Source organism: Girardinichthys multiradiatus, chromosome 14 (genome assembly GCF_021462225.1).
Source record: "Girardinichthys multiradiatus isolate DD_20200921_A chromosome 14, DD_fGirMul_XY1, whole genome shotgun sequence".
In the NCBI taxonomy this organism is placed as follows: domain Eukaryota; kingdom Metazoa; phylum Chordata; class Actinopteri; order Cyprinodontiformes; family Goodeidae; genus Girardinichthys; species Girardinichthys multiradiatus.
The window spans coordinates 44,901,124-44,916,577 of record NC_061807.1 but is presented as its reverse complement, the minus strand read 5'-3'; the positions used below and the strand labels follow the sequence as shown (position 1 = coordinate 44,916,577).

General features: G+C 41.0%; 1 protein-coding gene across 3 annotated transcripts in view; it reads right to left on the bottom strand.

The window, feature by feature from the left end:
- gal3st4 (galactose-3-O-sulfotransferase 4) overlaps nt 1–15,454 on the bottom strand; it is a 41,472-nt gene that overhangs the window by 15,077 nt on the left and 10,941 nt on the right. The window contains exon 1 of one of the 3 annotated variants that reach the window (XM_047386538.1): nt 9,966–10,264. The exons of the other annotated variants lie outside the window; for them this stretch is intronic. Within the exon in view, the coding sequence (XP_047242494.1) occupies nt 9,966–9,988 (23 nt within the window). The 5' untranslated portion in view covers nt 9,989–10,264. Of the gene's footprint in view, nt 1–9,965; nt 10,265–15,454 lie in introns of those variants that run through there. 3 annotated transcript variants of the gene reach the window in all.

The window sequence follows — 15,454 nt, the reverse complement described above, 5'->3', positions numbered from 1 at the left end:
AGGAATTTTGGGTTTTCATGAGCTGTATGCCAAAATCATCCGTATTAAGACAATAAAAGACCTGAAATATTTCAGTTAGTGTGCAATGAATCTAAAATATATGAATGTTAAATTTTCATCATGACATTATGGAAAATAATGAACTTTTTCACAATATGCTAATTTTTTGAGAAGGACCTGTAGATGGCGGTTTATTTGGGATCATTGAGAATAAGTAATTGATTTTTGGCAAGACCATCATTTTTATTGAAACAACCCTGCCCATGAGTGATATGGGTAAAGATTTCCATCTAGAGAGATCATCTTCCACTTTTTTTAAAAAAGCAGGATGTGGTTTAGTTTTGTTTTAATCTGCCAATCTAGGAGAAACATTAATACCCAAATATGTAATATTTCCTGACTGCAGTTGTATATTAATGGAATTGTGGAAACAACAATTTTTTGGGAGAACTTTAATCAATTTATAGAATAAATCTGAAACTCTTGAGAAAGAATTTATTAATCCAATTACCTGAGAGAGAAAGGTTTTTGAATGCTGGAGAAAAAGTAATACATTATCCACATAAAGACAAATTTTATGTTCAATATTCATGCATTTTATACCTTAAATAGCTTTAGTTTGCCTGATTGCTGCCGCACATGGTTCAATAAAATTAGCAAATAATGAGGGGGAAAGTTGGCATCCCTGCCTGGTGCCCCTCTGAAGATAGAAGCTGGAATATGTTTAAGAAGAAGGCATAGTTTGCAGAGCAATTGGAGCTGGATCTGTTGGATTACGTTTTTTTTAATTAGAACATATGCCAGTGGAGGGTTTATACATATAAACATGATTTTGTTTCACCAAAAATAATTTTTTATAATCAAACACGTCGTTAAAATACTGGCAAAACAAACCAAATGTATTCAGTACAATCGTTGGAATTGCAATCGTTTGAGTGCCTTGTTGCTGAAAAGCGCTATACAGGTCCTTCTCAAAATATTAGCATATTGTGATAAAGTTCATTATTTTCCATAATGTCATGATGAAAATTTAACATTCATATATTTTAGATTCATTGCACACTAACTGAAATATTTCAGGTCTTTTATTGTCTTAATACGGAGGATTTTGGCATACAGCTCATGAAAACCCAAAATTCCTATCTCACAAAATTAGCATATCATTAAAAGGGTCTCTAAACGAGCTATGAACCTAATCTTCTGAATCAACGAGTTAACTCTAAACACCTGCAAAAGATTCCTGAGGCCTTTAAAACTCCCAGCCTGGGTAAGACTGCCGACCTGACTGCTGTCCAGAAGGCCACTATTGACACCCTCAAGCAAGAGGGTAAGACACAGAAAGAAATTTCTGAACGAATAGGCTGTTCCCAGAGTGCTGTACCAAGGCACCTCAGTGGGAAGTCTGTGGGAAGGAAAAAGTGTGGCAGAAAACGCTGCACAACGAGAAGAGGTGACCAGACCCTGAGGAAGATTGTGGAGAAGGGCCGATTCCGGGCATTGGGGGACCTGCGGAAGCAGTGGACTGAGTCTGGAGTAGAAACATCCAGAGCCACCGTGCACAGGCGTGTGCAGGAAATGGGCTACAGGTGCCGCATTCCCCAGGTCAAGCCACTTTTGAACCAGAAACAGCGGCAGAAGCGCCTGACCTGGGCTACAGCGAAGCAGCACTGGACTGTTGCTCAGTGGTCCAAAGAACTTTTTTCGGATGAAAGCAAATTCTGCATGTCATTCGGAAATCAAGGTGCCAGAGTCTGGAGGAAGACTGGGGAGAAGGAAATGCCAAAATGCCAGAAGTCCAGTGTCAAGTACCCACAGTCAGTGATGGTCTGGGGTGCCGTGTCAGCTGCTGGTGTTGGTCCACTGTGTTTTATCAAGGGCAGGGTCAATGCAGCTAACTATCAGGAGATTTTGGAGCACTTCATGCTTCCATCTGCTGAAAAGCTTTATGGAGATGAAGATTTCATTTTTCAGCACGACCTGGCACCTGCTCACAGTGCCAAAACCACTGGTAAATGGTTTACTGACCATGGTATCACTGTGCTCAATTGGCCTGCCAACTCTCCTGACCTGAACCCCATAGAGAATCTGTGGGATATTGTGAAGAGAACGTTGAGAGACTCAAGACCCAACACTCTGGATGAGCTAAAGGCCGCTATCGAAGCATCCTGGGCCTCCATAAGACCTCAGCAGTGCCACAGGCTGATTGCCTCCATGCCACGCCGCATTGAAGCAGTCATTTCTGCAAAAGGATTCCTGACCACGTATGGAGTGCATAACTGTACATGATTATTTGAAGGTTGACGTTTTTTGTATTAAAAACACTTTTCTTTTATTGGTCGGATGAAATATGCTAATTTTGTGAGATAGGAATTTTGGGTTTTCATGAGCTGTATGCCAAAATAATCCGTATTAAGACAATAAAAGACCTGAAATATTTCAGTTAGTGTGCAATGAATCTAAAATATATGAATGTTAAAGTTTCAACATGACATTATGGAAAATAATGAACTTTATCACAATATGCTAATATTTTGAGAAGGACCTGTATAAGTAAACTTGACTTGACTTGGAATATAATTTGTTTTTATGTACATAAATGTTCGATTTAAAAATTATTTGCAGGGGAGTGATGTGATGTTATGTTTTAAAATTAGCAAAGCTATAAGATGCAGATTTCCAACTCCTACTAAAAACTATTTTTATGTTGCTAATATTACGTTGGCTTAAATATTGTGGCTGTTTATGGTAAACTCAAAACTCGTCAAACATACATTCTAAAAACAAAAAGAACACAGTGAGTCTCTGATAAGAATTAAAAAGGGAGGCAAACCTCTAATAAATTAATTGACATGTTTGTCTTTTATATTGTTAATATTGATTGGCTAATTTGCTGTGAGTTACGTTGAGCTACACAGTTAACAAGCTGTGCGTGCTCTTATGCCCACTGATCAGCTGCCCCGTGTGCGCACCGATTGCGGAGGGCACATGCTACTCTGGACACAGCTCTGCCCTCTTGCGCAGTAGCCTGTATTCCAATGTTTTGATTAAAGGGAAAGCAGAATGTAGTCTTTGCCTCACTGGATCTGACGTTTCAAGAAACACAGATTTTGTTCGTTTTTCTCTTATTCCGCTGGGGACAGTAGGAGCCAATAGGACAGGCAATTTCCTCATTTAAATAGGGCGGTCTGCACCTCTTTTGTACCCGTTATCCATAGCATGCACAATCTTTGAAAATCGCATGCAACACGCCCACTTATTGCAAGTGCAATTTTTTTTTGTACAAGCAATTTAGCGACCCCTATTTGGGATCTTTGAAGATCAGACTCGAAATGTTAACTTATGCCTAATATATTCCATCGACAGCTGCAAGTTTCTTTATTTAAACTATCAGTATTTTTCTCAGATTGAAATGTTTGAAGTTTTCTAGTTTTCTACTTTGTAGTTTAAATTACATGTGTTCAACTCCAGCTCTGTTTTCATATGACATTACAGTAATGTATCACTGCGGCACACAGAATGGGCATGATCTCTATCTATGTTAAAACTTAAATTAGTCAATATTTGAAAGAATTTATTTTATGAGGATTTGGTGTTTTGTATTTGCACTTTTAGTCATGTGACCTTGTATTTTGGTTTTTGGTTTTGAGCAGATCCCTGCCTTCATAGTGAGTAATCATTCAGTTTCCCCCTGTTGTCTGTGTTTTTTGGGATTTTGTTCAATCCTTCTCTTCCATTAGTTTCCCCTCAGTGCCTCAGTGTCCTGCTCTCCTATCAATCAGCAAAGCCCACGCCCTATTCCAATCCTGGTAATCACTCCTCCCAGTACATATAACTCCTTGTTTTCATTCAGTGTTCATCCGATCCTACTGCTGTTACATGCCTCACAGTGGCACTCCCTGTTGCTCTTATGTTCACTGTGTCCTCTCCGCATGCTTATAAGTGCTGGACTTTAAGTTGCAATAAGTCAATACCACTCTTAACTATAACACTTATAGTTAGAGTGACTTAGGGTATCCTGAGCTATCTTTGTAGCTATGCTGCTATAGGTTTAAGCTGCTGGACATAATGACCACTTTACCTCTCTGCTATATTCTCCTACTACTCTCCAATTTTGTATTATTTGCTGTTATTACAGCTTTTAACTTTATATTCTCTCTGTTTTTTGTCATAGAAGCATCTGGCTTGTCATTCTGTTTAGCTGTGACACCTTCTTGGAGGGGGAAGTCTGAGCTACTGCTCAGTGGACTTCTTCACTGTCGTCGCATAAATTGAATCCTTGTATTCAGTACACGTAGCAAGGATTGTGGAACCAAAGTAGTTTATCAGACCACTTAGCAGCACTTAAATGAGCACATGTAAAAAATCTGTGTTGGGAATTTCCCCTATATGAATTCATATCTGGATGATCTCTTTGTAATCATCCCCCTGTAGGCTGCCCAGATACTTTCAACAATTTTATGCAAGCAAGTACAATGTTGTATGCCATCAATATGTTATTACCAGCAGCAGATTCTGTTGAACATCAATACAGTGGCTTGTAAAAGTGTTTATATTATTTATTGTTTTACAAATAAAAAAACTGAAAAGGGCGTTGTGCAAAAGTATTCAGCCCCCTTGAGTCAGTACTTTGTGGAACCACCTTTTGCTCCAATTACAGCTGCAAGTCTTTTAGGGTATGTCTCTACCAGCTTTGCACATCTAGTGACTGAGATTTTTGCCCATTCTTCTTTGTAAAACAGCTCCAGCTCAGTCAGATTAGATGGATAGTGTTTGTGAACAGCGGTTTCGCAGATCTTGCCACTGATTCTTGATCGGGTTTAGGTCTGGACTTTGACTGGGCCATTCTAACACACGAATATGTTTTGTTTCAAATCATTCCAATGTAGCCCTGGCTTTATGTTTAGGGCCGTTGTCCTGCTGGAAGGTGAACCTCCCCCCCAGTCTCAAGTCTTTTGCAGACTCCAACAGGTTTTCTTCCAGGATTGCCCTGTATGTGGCTCCATCTATCTTCCCATCAACTCTGACCACCTTCCCTGTCCGACGAGCACCCTCAGAGCATGATGCAGCCACCACCATATGTGATAGTGGGGATGGTGTGTTCAGAGTGATGTGCAGTGTTAGTTCTCCACCACACATGGCGGTTTGCATTTTGGCCAAAAAGTTCAGTTTTGGTCTCGTCTGACCAAAGCACCTTCTTCCACATGTTTGCTGTGTTCCCAACATGGCTTCTGGCAAACTGCAAACAGGACTTCTTATGGTTTTCTTTCAACAATGGCTTGTTTCTTGCCACTCTTCCATAAAAACCACATTTGTGCAGTGCACAACTAATAGTTGTCCTGTGGGCAGATTCCCCCACCTGAGCTGTGGATCTCTGCAGTTCTTCTAGAGTCACCATGGGCCTCTTTGATGCATCTCTGATCAGTGCTCTCCTTGTTTGGCCTGTAAGTTTATGTGGACGGCCTTGTCTTGGTAGGTTTACAGTTGTGCCATACTCATCCATTTCCAGATGATGGATTGAACAGAGCTCCCTGAGATGTTCAAAACTTGTGAAATCATTTTATAGCCTAGGCCTGCTTTAAACTTCTCCACAACTTTATCCCTAAACTGTCTGGTGTGTTCCAACCTCTGAGGCCGTCACAGAGCAGCTGTATTTGTACTGAGATTAGATTACACACAGGTGGACTCTATTTAGTCATTAGTAATCATCAGGCAACTTCTGAAGGCAACTTCTAAAGGCAACTTCTGAAGGCAAGGGGGCTGCATACTATTGCACACTTTTCAGTTTTTAATTTGTAAAACATTTTTAAATCATGTATAAGTTTTGTTCCACTTCACATTTGTATACAACTTTTGTTGGTCTTTCATATAAAATTCCAATTAAATATATTTATGTTTGTGGTTGTGATGTGACAATATGTGGAAATCAGTGGCGCATGCTGATCTTTCAAGGAGGGGAAGCTCAATTTCAAGATCGCTGATTCGCTCATTTTGCTGTCAATCAAAAAGGGATTCAGCCTCAGACAGATCATCCAATCATCATGTAGAAGCTGAGCATCTGGGCCAGCCGAGGCCAGCCAACTGCCCCATAGACCCCCAGAGACGCTGAGCGTCCGATGGGCGGGACAAAGCCCAGCATTTTTGCTTCGCTATTGAACTCACTGTTTAAAGCACTGTGAAGCTACAGGAATGAGTGAGAGGAAAGCCGCATCGTTACCAGTGATAAGAAGCTGATTCTGAATAAAAGTTGAGCGCATTGTAGCGCATATTTAGTCAATGACATGAACACACAACAGTATATATTTGATCACTTATTTTTGGACATTTTAGGGGAAGCTGAGCTTCCCTTGCAGTCTTAGAGCAATCGCCACTGGTGGAAAGGTTCAAGGAGTATGAATACTTTTACAAGCCACTGTATATGTCATACTTGTCCCACACTCCTGGATTAACCTTCATATGAAGGCAGTTTCTGCTCTGTTACTAACTTCCAAAATGGATCGGAGGTGTAAGAGCTGTGTGTCAGCTTTGAAACTCATTCAATGTCCGTGCTTTCAGATAATCACAGAGGTGTGATAAACACATGTACATCACAGATTGAAAGTGTAATCTGAATCTCTTATGTTATAAAAACAGAAAACTAGAGGTAGAACTACCACCACTTCTCCAGGAGAAGAGATGATTCTATACTATGTTTATAAAACAATAGTTATTTTAATACAACTCAAATGTTGCAGAGAGGGAACTACACAATAATGATTGTTTTTCCATATTCTGTTGCAAGCGTCACAATGACGTCTATACACAACTTCCTATTTTAAAGCAGCAAAGTGTTCTCCCACATTGTCAACACCAAAAAGTAGGAGGAGAAATTTTACCGCTTATTGACAGGTTAGAACATGTTTGCACTGTCAACAACCTGCAGCATTGTTTCTTGACAAGTCAAAACCTGTCATGGCGGTGAGGACTCTGTCAGACTATGTGGTGCTGACAAGTTGAATATTTTTGATTCTCTAACCCACAGGTGTCAAACCATTCCTTGAGTGTTGTTCTGAACTTTTAGATTCGACTCTGCGTCAACAAACTTGAACCACATATGTAGGTCATTAGCAGGACTAAATAGAACTTGGGTGCATAAGAGGGCGATTCAGTCACTTCATTCACATGTGTTACTTAGGACACATCCAAAGGTTTCAGGACAGCAGCCCTTGAGGACTAGAGTCCTCGAGGGCTGCTGTCCTGCTCTTACCTCTACATAATAACATGCATCCTACAGACATACATATACAGCTCCAGTGCACTGTATCACCTATGTCGTCTAAACTAAATGCTCAACTAAATGACCCTATGTCCAAAACTTTTCATAAAAGAACCTCCTGCATCTTAAGTACAACAATGTTTGATATTCAGCCGGTGCTTTGCCAACCTTTTTGGCTTCAAAGCCCAACCCCAAAATGCTTCATGAAGGGATGAAATTACGGATACCATGAACATGTCAACCATGCTAAACATTTGATAGATGTTTATTATATTTAGTGCTATTGTGTCTGCAAGTCCTGTTTACAAGGGGGTGTGAAACACAATGGACCTTTAGATTCGTATAATTTGGCTGATGGAAAAACATTTTATGACACAATGAACATCCAACCAACATCACTTTTAGAACCTAAACAATAGGAAGTGTTAGGCTTATGTTTTGCATATTTCAGTTCAATGATTCAGATACTGAAACACCAATTCACAATGAGTGTTTTTTGTAGGCCCTTTCATTGTTTACAGAAAAATGCAATAAATTCAACCCAAACTTATGAACAGATTCCAAGTAAATTAGCTGCATTCCACTTACAATGCAGTCCAGTTCTGTTTATTATTCAAATTGGTTACACATTTTCTAACTAAGGAAATCCAGCAGATTGTATCATCACTGACTTTGCAGCCTGCTATACTTTCTGGTGATGGCCACCTGACCAAATACCCCCCTTTTCCACAGGCTCTACTAGGGTTGGCTCTACTCCACTTAGCCCGTTTTGCGAGTATTTCCATTACTGGTTTTTCTGTCCTTTTACCTGCTTTTTTGGGACCTACTCAGTAGCAGGTATGATTGGGACTGAGTAGGGACTACGTTTGATATGAACTGACTGCTGTTCACTGATTAGCCATGGGACCAGGAGAAAGGAGAAGGTTTTTGCTGAGGTAGTGCGGGGAAAGGTTAAATAAAACTCAAGAGCGTCTTGAATAATATTAAGGACCACTATGGCCAGAGCGGGTCAAATTGAAATATAATATTACCATTTACAAATAATAAACCTTGCCTAAAGGCTGAAAGAAGATAAAAAGGACACATCAGCTTTCTGAATTACACGCAGTTTCATCAGCAAGTTTGGTCTGGAAATTTATTGATGGCCCTTAAGCTAACCACCGTCTGCAGGAGGACGGAGCAGGCAGAGAGCGGCTGCCCGTAATCAAACTGCATCTGGTCAAAGGAGAGGAAGTCTCCACTGAATCCGCGGAGCATGAATATCCAATATTTAACCTAAAACTAACTTTACTGCGCTCAAATGTCCACGGTTTTGCCCCTTAAATTCCTTGTCCTCGTCATTGCCATGGCTGAGACAAAAACTGCCTCAAAAATCCCAAAATCGTAAATTCCTCAGGCAAACCTTGGAATTTAACCAGTCCAGAGAGCAGCGTCTCTCCTCTACTATACATGAAAATAAAAAATAAAAAACATTCTTGCATAAACAATAATACAAACATTTGTATGTTGTATATTTGTTTTATTTTCTATTTATTTACTTTTTTTTAAGTTTCAAGCAGGTTCCTTTAACGTTACAGACAGTAACGTTAATAGTGGCACAGCTCTGATGGCTGGAGGCGGAGCTTCAGCCGTCTATGGGTCACTAGAAACACAACAGGTTCTGAGCCGAGTAAAGAAACGCAGAGTGGAGTAGAGACATGCAAAGCTGAAACCTTCTGTGGAAAAGGGGCAATAGTAAATGATAATTGGATTGATGCTATAAAACACTTTTCTAGTCATAATGGCCATGCAAAACATTTTTACACTGAGGCCACATTAATTCAGCCACACTGAACACTCATAATCATTCACTAATGCACACATTTGTAGGCAGCTTGAGGTTACAAACCTTGCAAAACCTGCCAACTGCAAGACGAGACGACTATGACTACTGTCTCCATAGCCACCCTTATAAAAATATTAATGCTTTATAGGGAACATCTACCAACAAGAACTTCTGAAGACCTTCTGGTTTAGAAAAGTTAAATTTAACAGCTCTCAATTTTTTGGCACAACATGGATCAGAATTTAATGGAAATTTTCCAGAAATCTGGGGGGTTTCAAAAGTAAATTGTTTTTATTTTATTTTAGTCAATATATAGTCTATAAAGTTTTGGACAGAGTGCTGTTAAATAAATAAAAAAGTTGCCATTAAGATACAAATTGAATGTTAAGATATGAGAGGATTGAACCAGATTGAAAAGAATGAGGAACTGACTGACTGGCCTTGAAGCAATGCTGTGCCACTTCCACTGGGACACAAACAAATGGGTGCACAGTACTAAAATAATGTGCCAACATCAGATTTTCACTTGGTGGCACAACATACAAACAGAAGCTATAATAATACAAACCGACACCATCAGTCAAGCACTTACCACAACACCAAATACCACACACACACACACACAAACAGGCTATAAGTGAATGAAGCTGCTCTAGCAGAGGGATATCAGAAGAAAGGCCTTTGTGTGTAAGGGGGCCCTTACAGTCCACCACCCACATCTCCTCCTCCACCTCCCTCCTCTGTACAACCACAGCCAGCCCTCTCCTCTCCTTACAAACCAGCCAACTCCTCTGCAGCTCAATTGCGGCATCCAGAAGCCGCGTTTCGCTCGGCTTTCAGCCTCATTCTCTCCCCCATTCTGCAAATGTGCGGTCAGACTGACGTTACCTCGCTCTCCGTCTGAAAAACATCGCTGTGTCCCCGGGCCGGTGTTATTGTGAAGCTGAGGAGAGCTCGGAGCATCTCGGAGTGTTCAGCTGCAGCTGATCCACCGCCAGTACTGGCCATGGAATCAGAGCAACCCCGCACATCCACACGGAGCTGGAATGCGTTTATTTCCCCCAAGGACCTGACAGAAACAGCTGGAATTCTTTCTGAGAGCAAGCAGTGCTCTGTAACCCGATCTGCCGACCGTCCTATAGATGCGGGAAGCTGCAGACGAATTCCGGTGTTGCGATGTTATCAAAATAAAAGCCTCTTTACGAATCTGGGTATTTACCAATGCGATGTTGCACTGAATTCTGTGCCTGTGGTATTTTCAGACCTTAGGGGTCAATGTTGCCTCTGCACATGTTAAAGGGTTAGACCAGATTTTATACAGTGTGGTTCTGATAAAAAGTTATGACCAGTTAATATCTTACTCGCAGAAGAGAACTCTGTTAGCATCTAACCCAATGAACCTGTTTTGGGTTGAAAATAGTCTAGAATGTTGAAATGTCTCATAGACGGGCTAGGCTAAAATTGGGATGTAAATATGATCTAAAAATGAAAAATGTAGATCTTTGAAACAGGATTCTATGTCTATTCACAATCTAAATGTAGACATGATTTAGTTGAGATTGACAGCATTAAAAAAAAGGTAAAATGGTATGATATCAATCCCACAACATTATTTATTGAGTTATTTACTGAGCATATTTTCTGACAAAGAACACTTTATGTATAGGTTGGTACATGACAGTGTGTGACATATGGTTTTATTGACATTTCTACAGAATTGGCGGATTATTTGTTTGTTTGGTTGGAGTCATTTTCCCTTTTTTGCAAATACAGACTCCACCATTTGCCCACATTCTGTCATGTTGCAACAAATAGCAGAGATATCTCTGTGTAACAAGGGAGACCTACTGAGCTGGCTTTATTGGCAAATTGTTTCTGCCACTGCAGGAGTGTCTTCTTTGTCTGCCGGTGCACTGCAAATATGTAAACGTGTCTTTATATTTAGTTTTTTCTCAATTTATAGCTATGAAATTAACATATTTATTTTTTAATGCACTGATATTATTACTGCAATATCAAAAACACGATGAAGTCAATTCATTCATATAATCAAGTGAAGCCGTCCTTGAATTTTGGTTTGTACTTCCTGGCATTTCTTTACCCAGGCTTATCTAAGCGAAGCCTTGATGTTTTCATCAGATTCATTCCTCAGTGGGTAGTTTTTCCACTAATAACCAGTGTTGAGCATGTTACTTTAAGAAAGTAATTAGTCATAGTTACTTCTCCCAAAAAGTAACTGAGTTAGTAACTGAGCTACTCCACTATAAAAGTAACTAGTTAACAAGGAAAGTAACTATTGTGTTCATTTTAAGTTTAAATAGGTCTAATCGAATTTAGATTTTTTTCTAAGGTTTCACAAGCCAGTTGCATTAAGGGGAATTACATAGGCAAGCACTCACACCTAACTTTTAATATTTACTTCACGTGTACCTTCTTGCAATTCTAGAATTGCGCCGCTCAAGGTGGCAGCAGGTTGGAGTAGCTCTGTTACTTTTGATTCTGATTTATTCTTTTTTGGGAACTATTCCTCTTGTGGTGGATACAGTTGATTTTTTTTGTATGACTGTCCACTCCAGTGTCGGATGCTGTGCAGCTTGGAGGATTTTTCTTAATACTTTCTATTTTTGGACATTTGTTATGATGCATTGCCATGGCAACGGGGTTGTTTCTTACAACCGGGAGCAGCTGATTAATATCTCAAAAGCTCAAATAATACTTCAACTACAACCCCAAATCCCTGATGAGTTGAAAAGGAGATGCCGTGGATGCAGAGCAGGAGCAAAGAGAAGAGAGAGAGAAGGAGGAAGTTCAAACCATCTCTTCCGTCGATTTTGATGGGCAATGTGAGATCGTTGGGAAACAAGTTGGATGAACTCCAAGCCCTACAAAGGACCCAGCCAGAGTACCGGGCATGCAGTATCATGTGTTTTACTGAGACATGGCTGCAGGATCATATCCCCGACTCCAGCGTCTCTCTGCCGGGCTTTTTAACCATACGAGCAGACAGAGATTTAAAGAGGAGCGGCAAATGTAAAGGAGGTGGACTGGCAGTACTTGTGAACAACAGATGGTGTAATCCAGGACATGTTACTGTGAAGTGTCATCTCTGCAGTCCAGATATTGAACTGTTGGCAGTAAGTTTTTGTCCATATTATTTACCCAGAGAGTTCACCAGTGTTATTTTGGTAACAGTTTACGTTCCACCTTCCGCTGTTGCTGACACTGCATGTGATGCCATCAGCTCAGTTGTTGCTAAGCTACAGACACAAAACCCCAATGCTTTTGTGGCAATTTTTTGGTGATTTTAACCATGCTTCACTCTCTGCTACACTTCCAACGTTTCAACAATTTGTCAGCTGCTCTACCAGAGAAAACAAAACGTTGGATTTGTTTTATGCAAATGTCAAGGACTCATACATCTCTACAGCACAACCTCCTCTAGGCAAATCAGACAACAATCTTGTTTTTCTCTGCTCGAAATATAAGCCCCTTGTTCAGAGACAACCTGTAATAAAGAGGACTGTGAGAAAATGGTCACAGGAAGCTGAAGAAGCTCTGCAAGGTTGCTTTGAGGATACAGACTGGGACGCACTGTGCCAGCCACATGGAGAGGACATCAATGCCATGACTGAGTGTGTAACCGACTATATAAACTTCTGCGTGGATAACATCATCCCCACCAGAACCATGAGATGCTTCCCCAATAACAAACCTTGGATCACCAGTGACCTGAAGGACCTGCTTAACAAGAAAAAAAGAGCCTTCAGAGAGGGAGACAGAGAATTATTGAGGATTATACAGAAGCAACTTAAAGTCAAGATAAGAGACAGCAAGGAGGTGTACAAGAAGAAGCTGGAGAGCAAGCTCCAGCAAAACAATATCAGAGATGTGTGGTCAGGGATGAAGAAGATCACAGGCTTCAAGCAGAAAGAAGATCAGACCGATGGAGGTCTGGACAGAGCCAATGAACTGAACACATTCTTCAATAGGTTCATTTCAGAAACCAGCTTCGCATCCTCCTCTCCTGCTCACAGCCAAACAGACATTCCATCTTCCTTTGACCCACAGGACCCACAGCTGTCCAGTAACACCTCACATTTTTTATCTTCCACCTCAGCCCTAGACCCTTCTGCTTCTACATGTTTGACTTCAACCATATCAGAAGATGCTGATGCTTCCTTTGCTTCTCCCTTCCACCTGTGTGTCTCAAGAAGTCAGGTGAAGAGACAACTGGAGAGACTGAATAGGAATGAGGCTGCAGGTCCAGATCATGTCAGCCCTAGAGTCCTGAAGGCCTGTGCAGAGCAGCTCTGTGGGATTCTGCAGCACCTCTTCAACCTTAGCCTGGCCCTGAAGAAGGTTCCAGTGTTGTGGAAGACCTCCTGTCTTGTTCCGGTACCAAAGAAAACTCACCCATCAGTCCTCAATGACTATAGACCTGTTGCCCTGCCATCTCACATCATGAAGGTCCTAGAGAGACTCCTGTTGGCCCACCTGAGTAAGCAAACAATAATCTATCAGGACCCCCTTCAGTTTGCTTATCGCTGTGGAGTTGGAGTTGAAGATGCCATCATACACCTGCTTCAGCAAACCCACTGTCATCTGGACAAAGCCAGCAGCACTGTGAGGATCATGTTCTTTGATTTCTCCAGTGCATTTAATACAATCCAACCTGATTTGCTTTGTCAGAAACTCCAGAAGACTCAGGTGGAGGCCTCAACAATCTCCTGGATCAAAGACTACCTGACAAACACACCACAGTTTGTGAGACTGAAGGGTTGTGAGTCTAACCAGGTAGTCAGCAGCACAGGAGCACCACAGGGGACTGTACTCTCACCATTCCTTTTCACTCTGTACGCCTCAGACTTCCAGTACAAGACAGACTCCTGTCATCTGCAGAAATACTCGGATGATTCTGCAGTCGTGGGGTGGATCAGAGATGGACTAGAAGCTGAGTATAGGAAGGTGGTGGACCGCTTTGTGGCATGGTGTGGAAACAATCATCTCATTTTGAACGTGACTAAAACAAAGGAGATGATTGTAGATTTTAAGAGAAACAGGAATAAGTCAAAAACTATTTCTATCGTGGGAGAAGAAGTGGAGGTGGTGGAGGAGTATAAATACCTCGGTGTTCACCTGGACAACAGACTAGAGTGGAGATGCAACTGTGAAGCCATCTACAAGAAGGGACAGAGCAGACTGTACTTGAGGAAGCTTAGGTCCTTTGGTGTTTGCAGCAAGATGCTGCATATCTTCTATAAGTCTGTTGTGGAAAGTGTGATCTCTTCTGCCATCATCTGCTGGGGAAGCAGCATCAGAGCCAGGGACTTAAAAAAGCTCAACAAGCTGATAAAGAAGGCTGGCTCTGTTCTGGGGACTCTTCTGGAACCTCTGGAGATCATTGTGGAAAAACGGATTCTTCATAAAATTAAGAACATTATGGAGAACCCTGAGCATCCTCTTCATGAGACTGTCCTACAACAACAGAGTGTCTTCAGTCAGAGGCTTCTTCAGATCTGCTGTAAGACAGAGCGCTACAAGAGATCCTTCCTGCCCACAGCCATCAGCATCTACAACGGCTCTTTGAGGAAACCTTCATAATATGAGCTATAACAACATTTCATTTCCCTTTGGGATTCATAAAGTATTTTTGAATTGAATTGAATTGAATTGCCTTTTACCTCAAGGAGAATCAAGTTTTGTCTGTACTTCTACTTTGAAAATACAATCTTTCCCTCCAGACCAGTCATTGTTACAGCTTACATTGGCTAGTTTGGCTGAGCAGGACTGCTGTGTGCATTTGTGGTTTGTGTGTAAACTGAACACTGCTTCCGATTGGCTTACGATGAAAGTTTACTCTATCTTAGCCAGTCATCATCATTAAGGCAATTGTCTCTTCCCCTCGCTCCTCCCTTCACCAAAGAAAAAAAGCCTGGCTCCTGTGGCTGTGAGCCACACAGATGAGCTTCAATGAGTAGCTTTAGTTTATAATGCAGCCTATTTAATCGCCAGTAACCGTAACGCTTTGTAACGATGGAAAAAGTTATTAATTTGATTACTCGTTACTTAAAAAAGTAACGCCCCTAGTAACGCTGTTTATTTTAACGCCTTTATTCCCATCACTGCTAATAACTAGTCAGAGTGGAGCCACAACATAAGCAGGATAAGCAGGTTTGTGTTATAAGTGTCATAGTTGTTCATTCCAATTATATGCATATTCTGTCCAGATACACTGAACACATTCCATACATGTTTGTCACTTGTCTTATAAAGCGTGAAAGACATTAAACTAATTTGATATAGTGCAGAGCATTGGCAGATGCTGGTCTTTCAAGGAGGGGAAGCTCAATTTCAAGATCACTGATTCGCTCATTTCG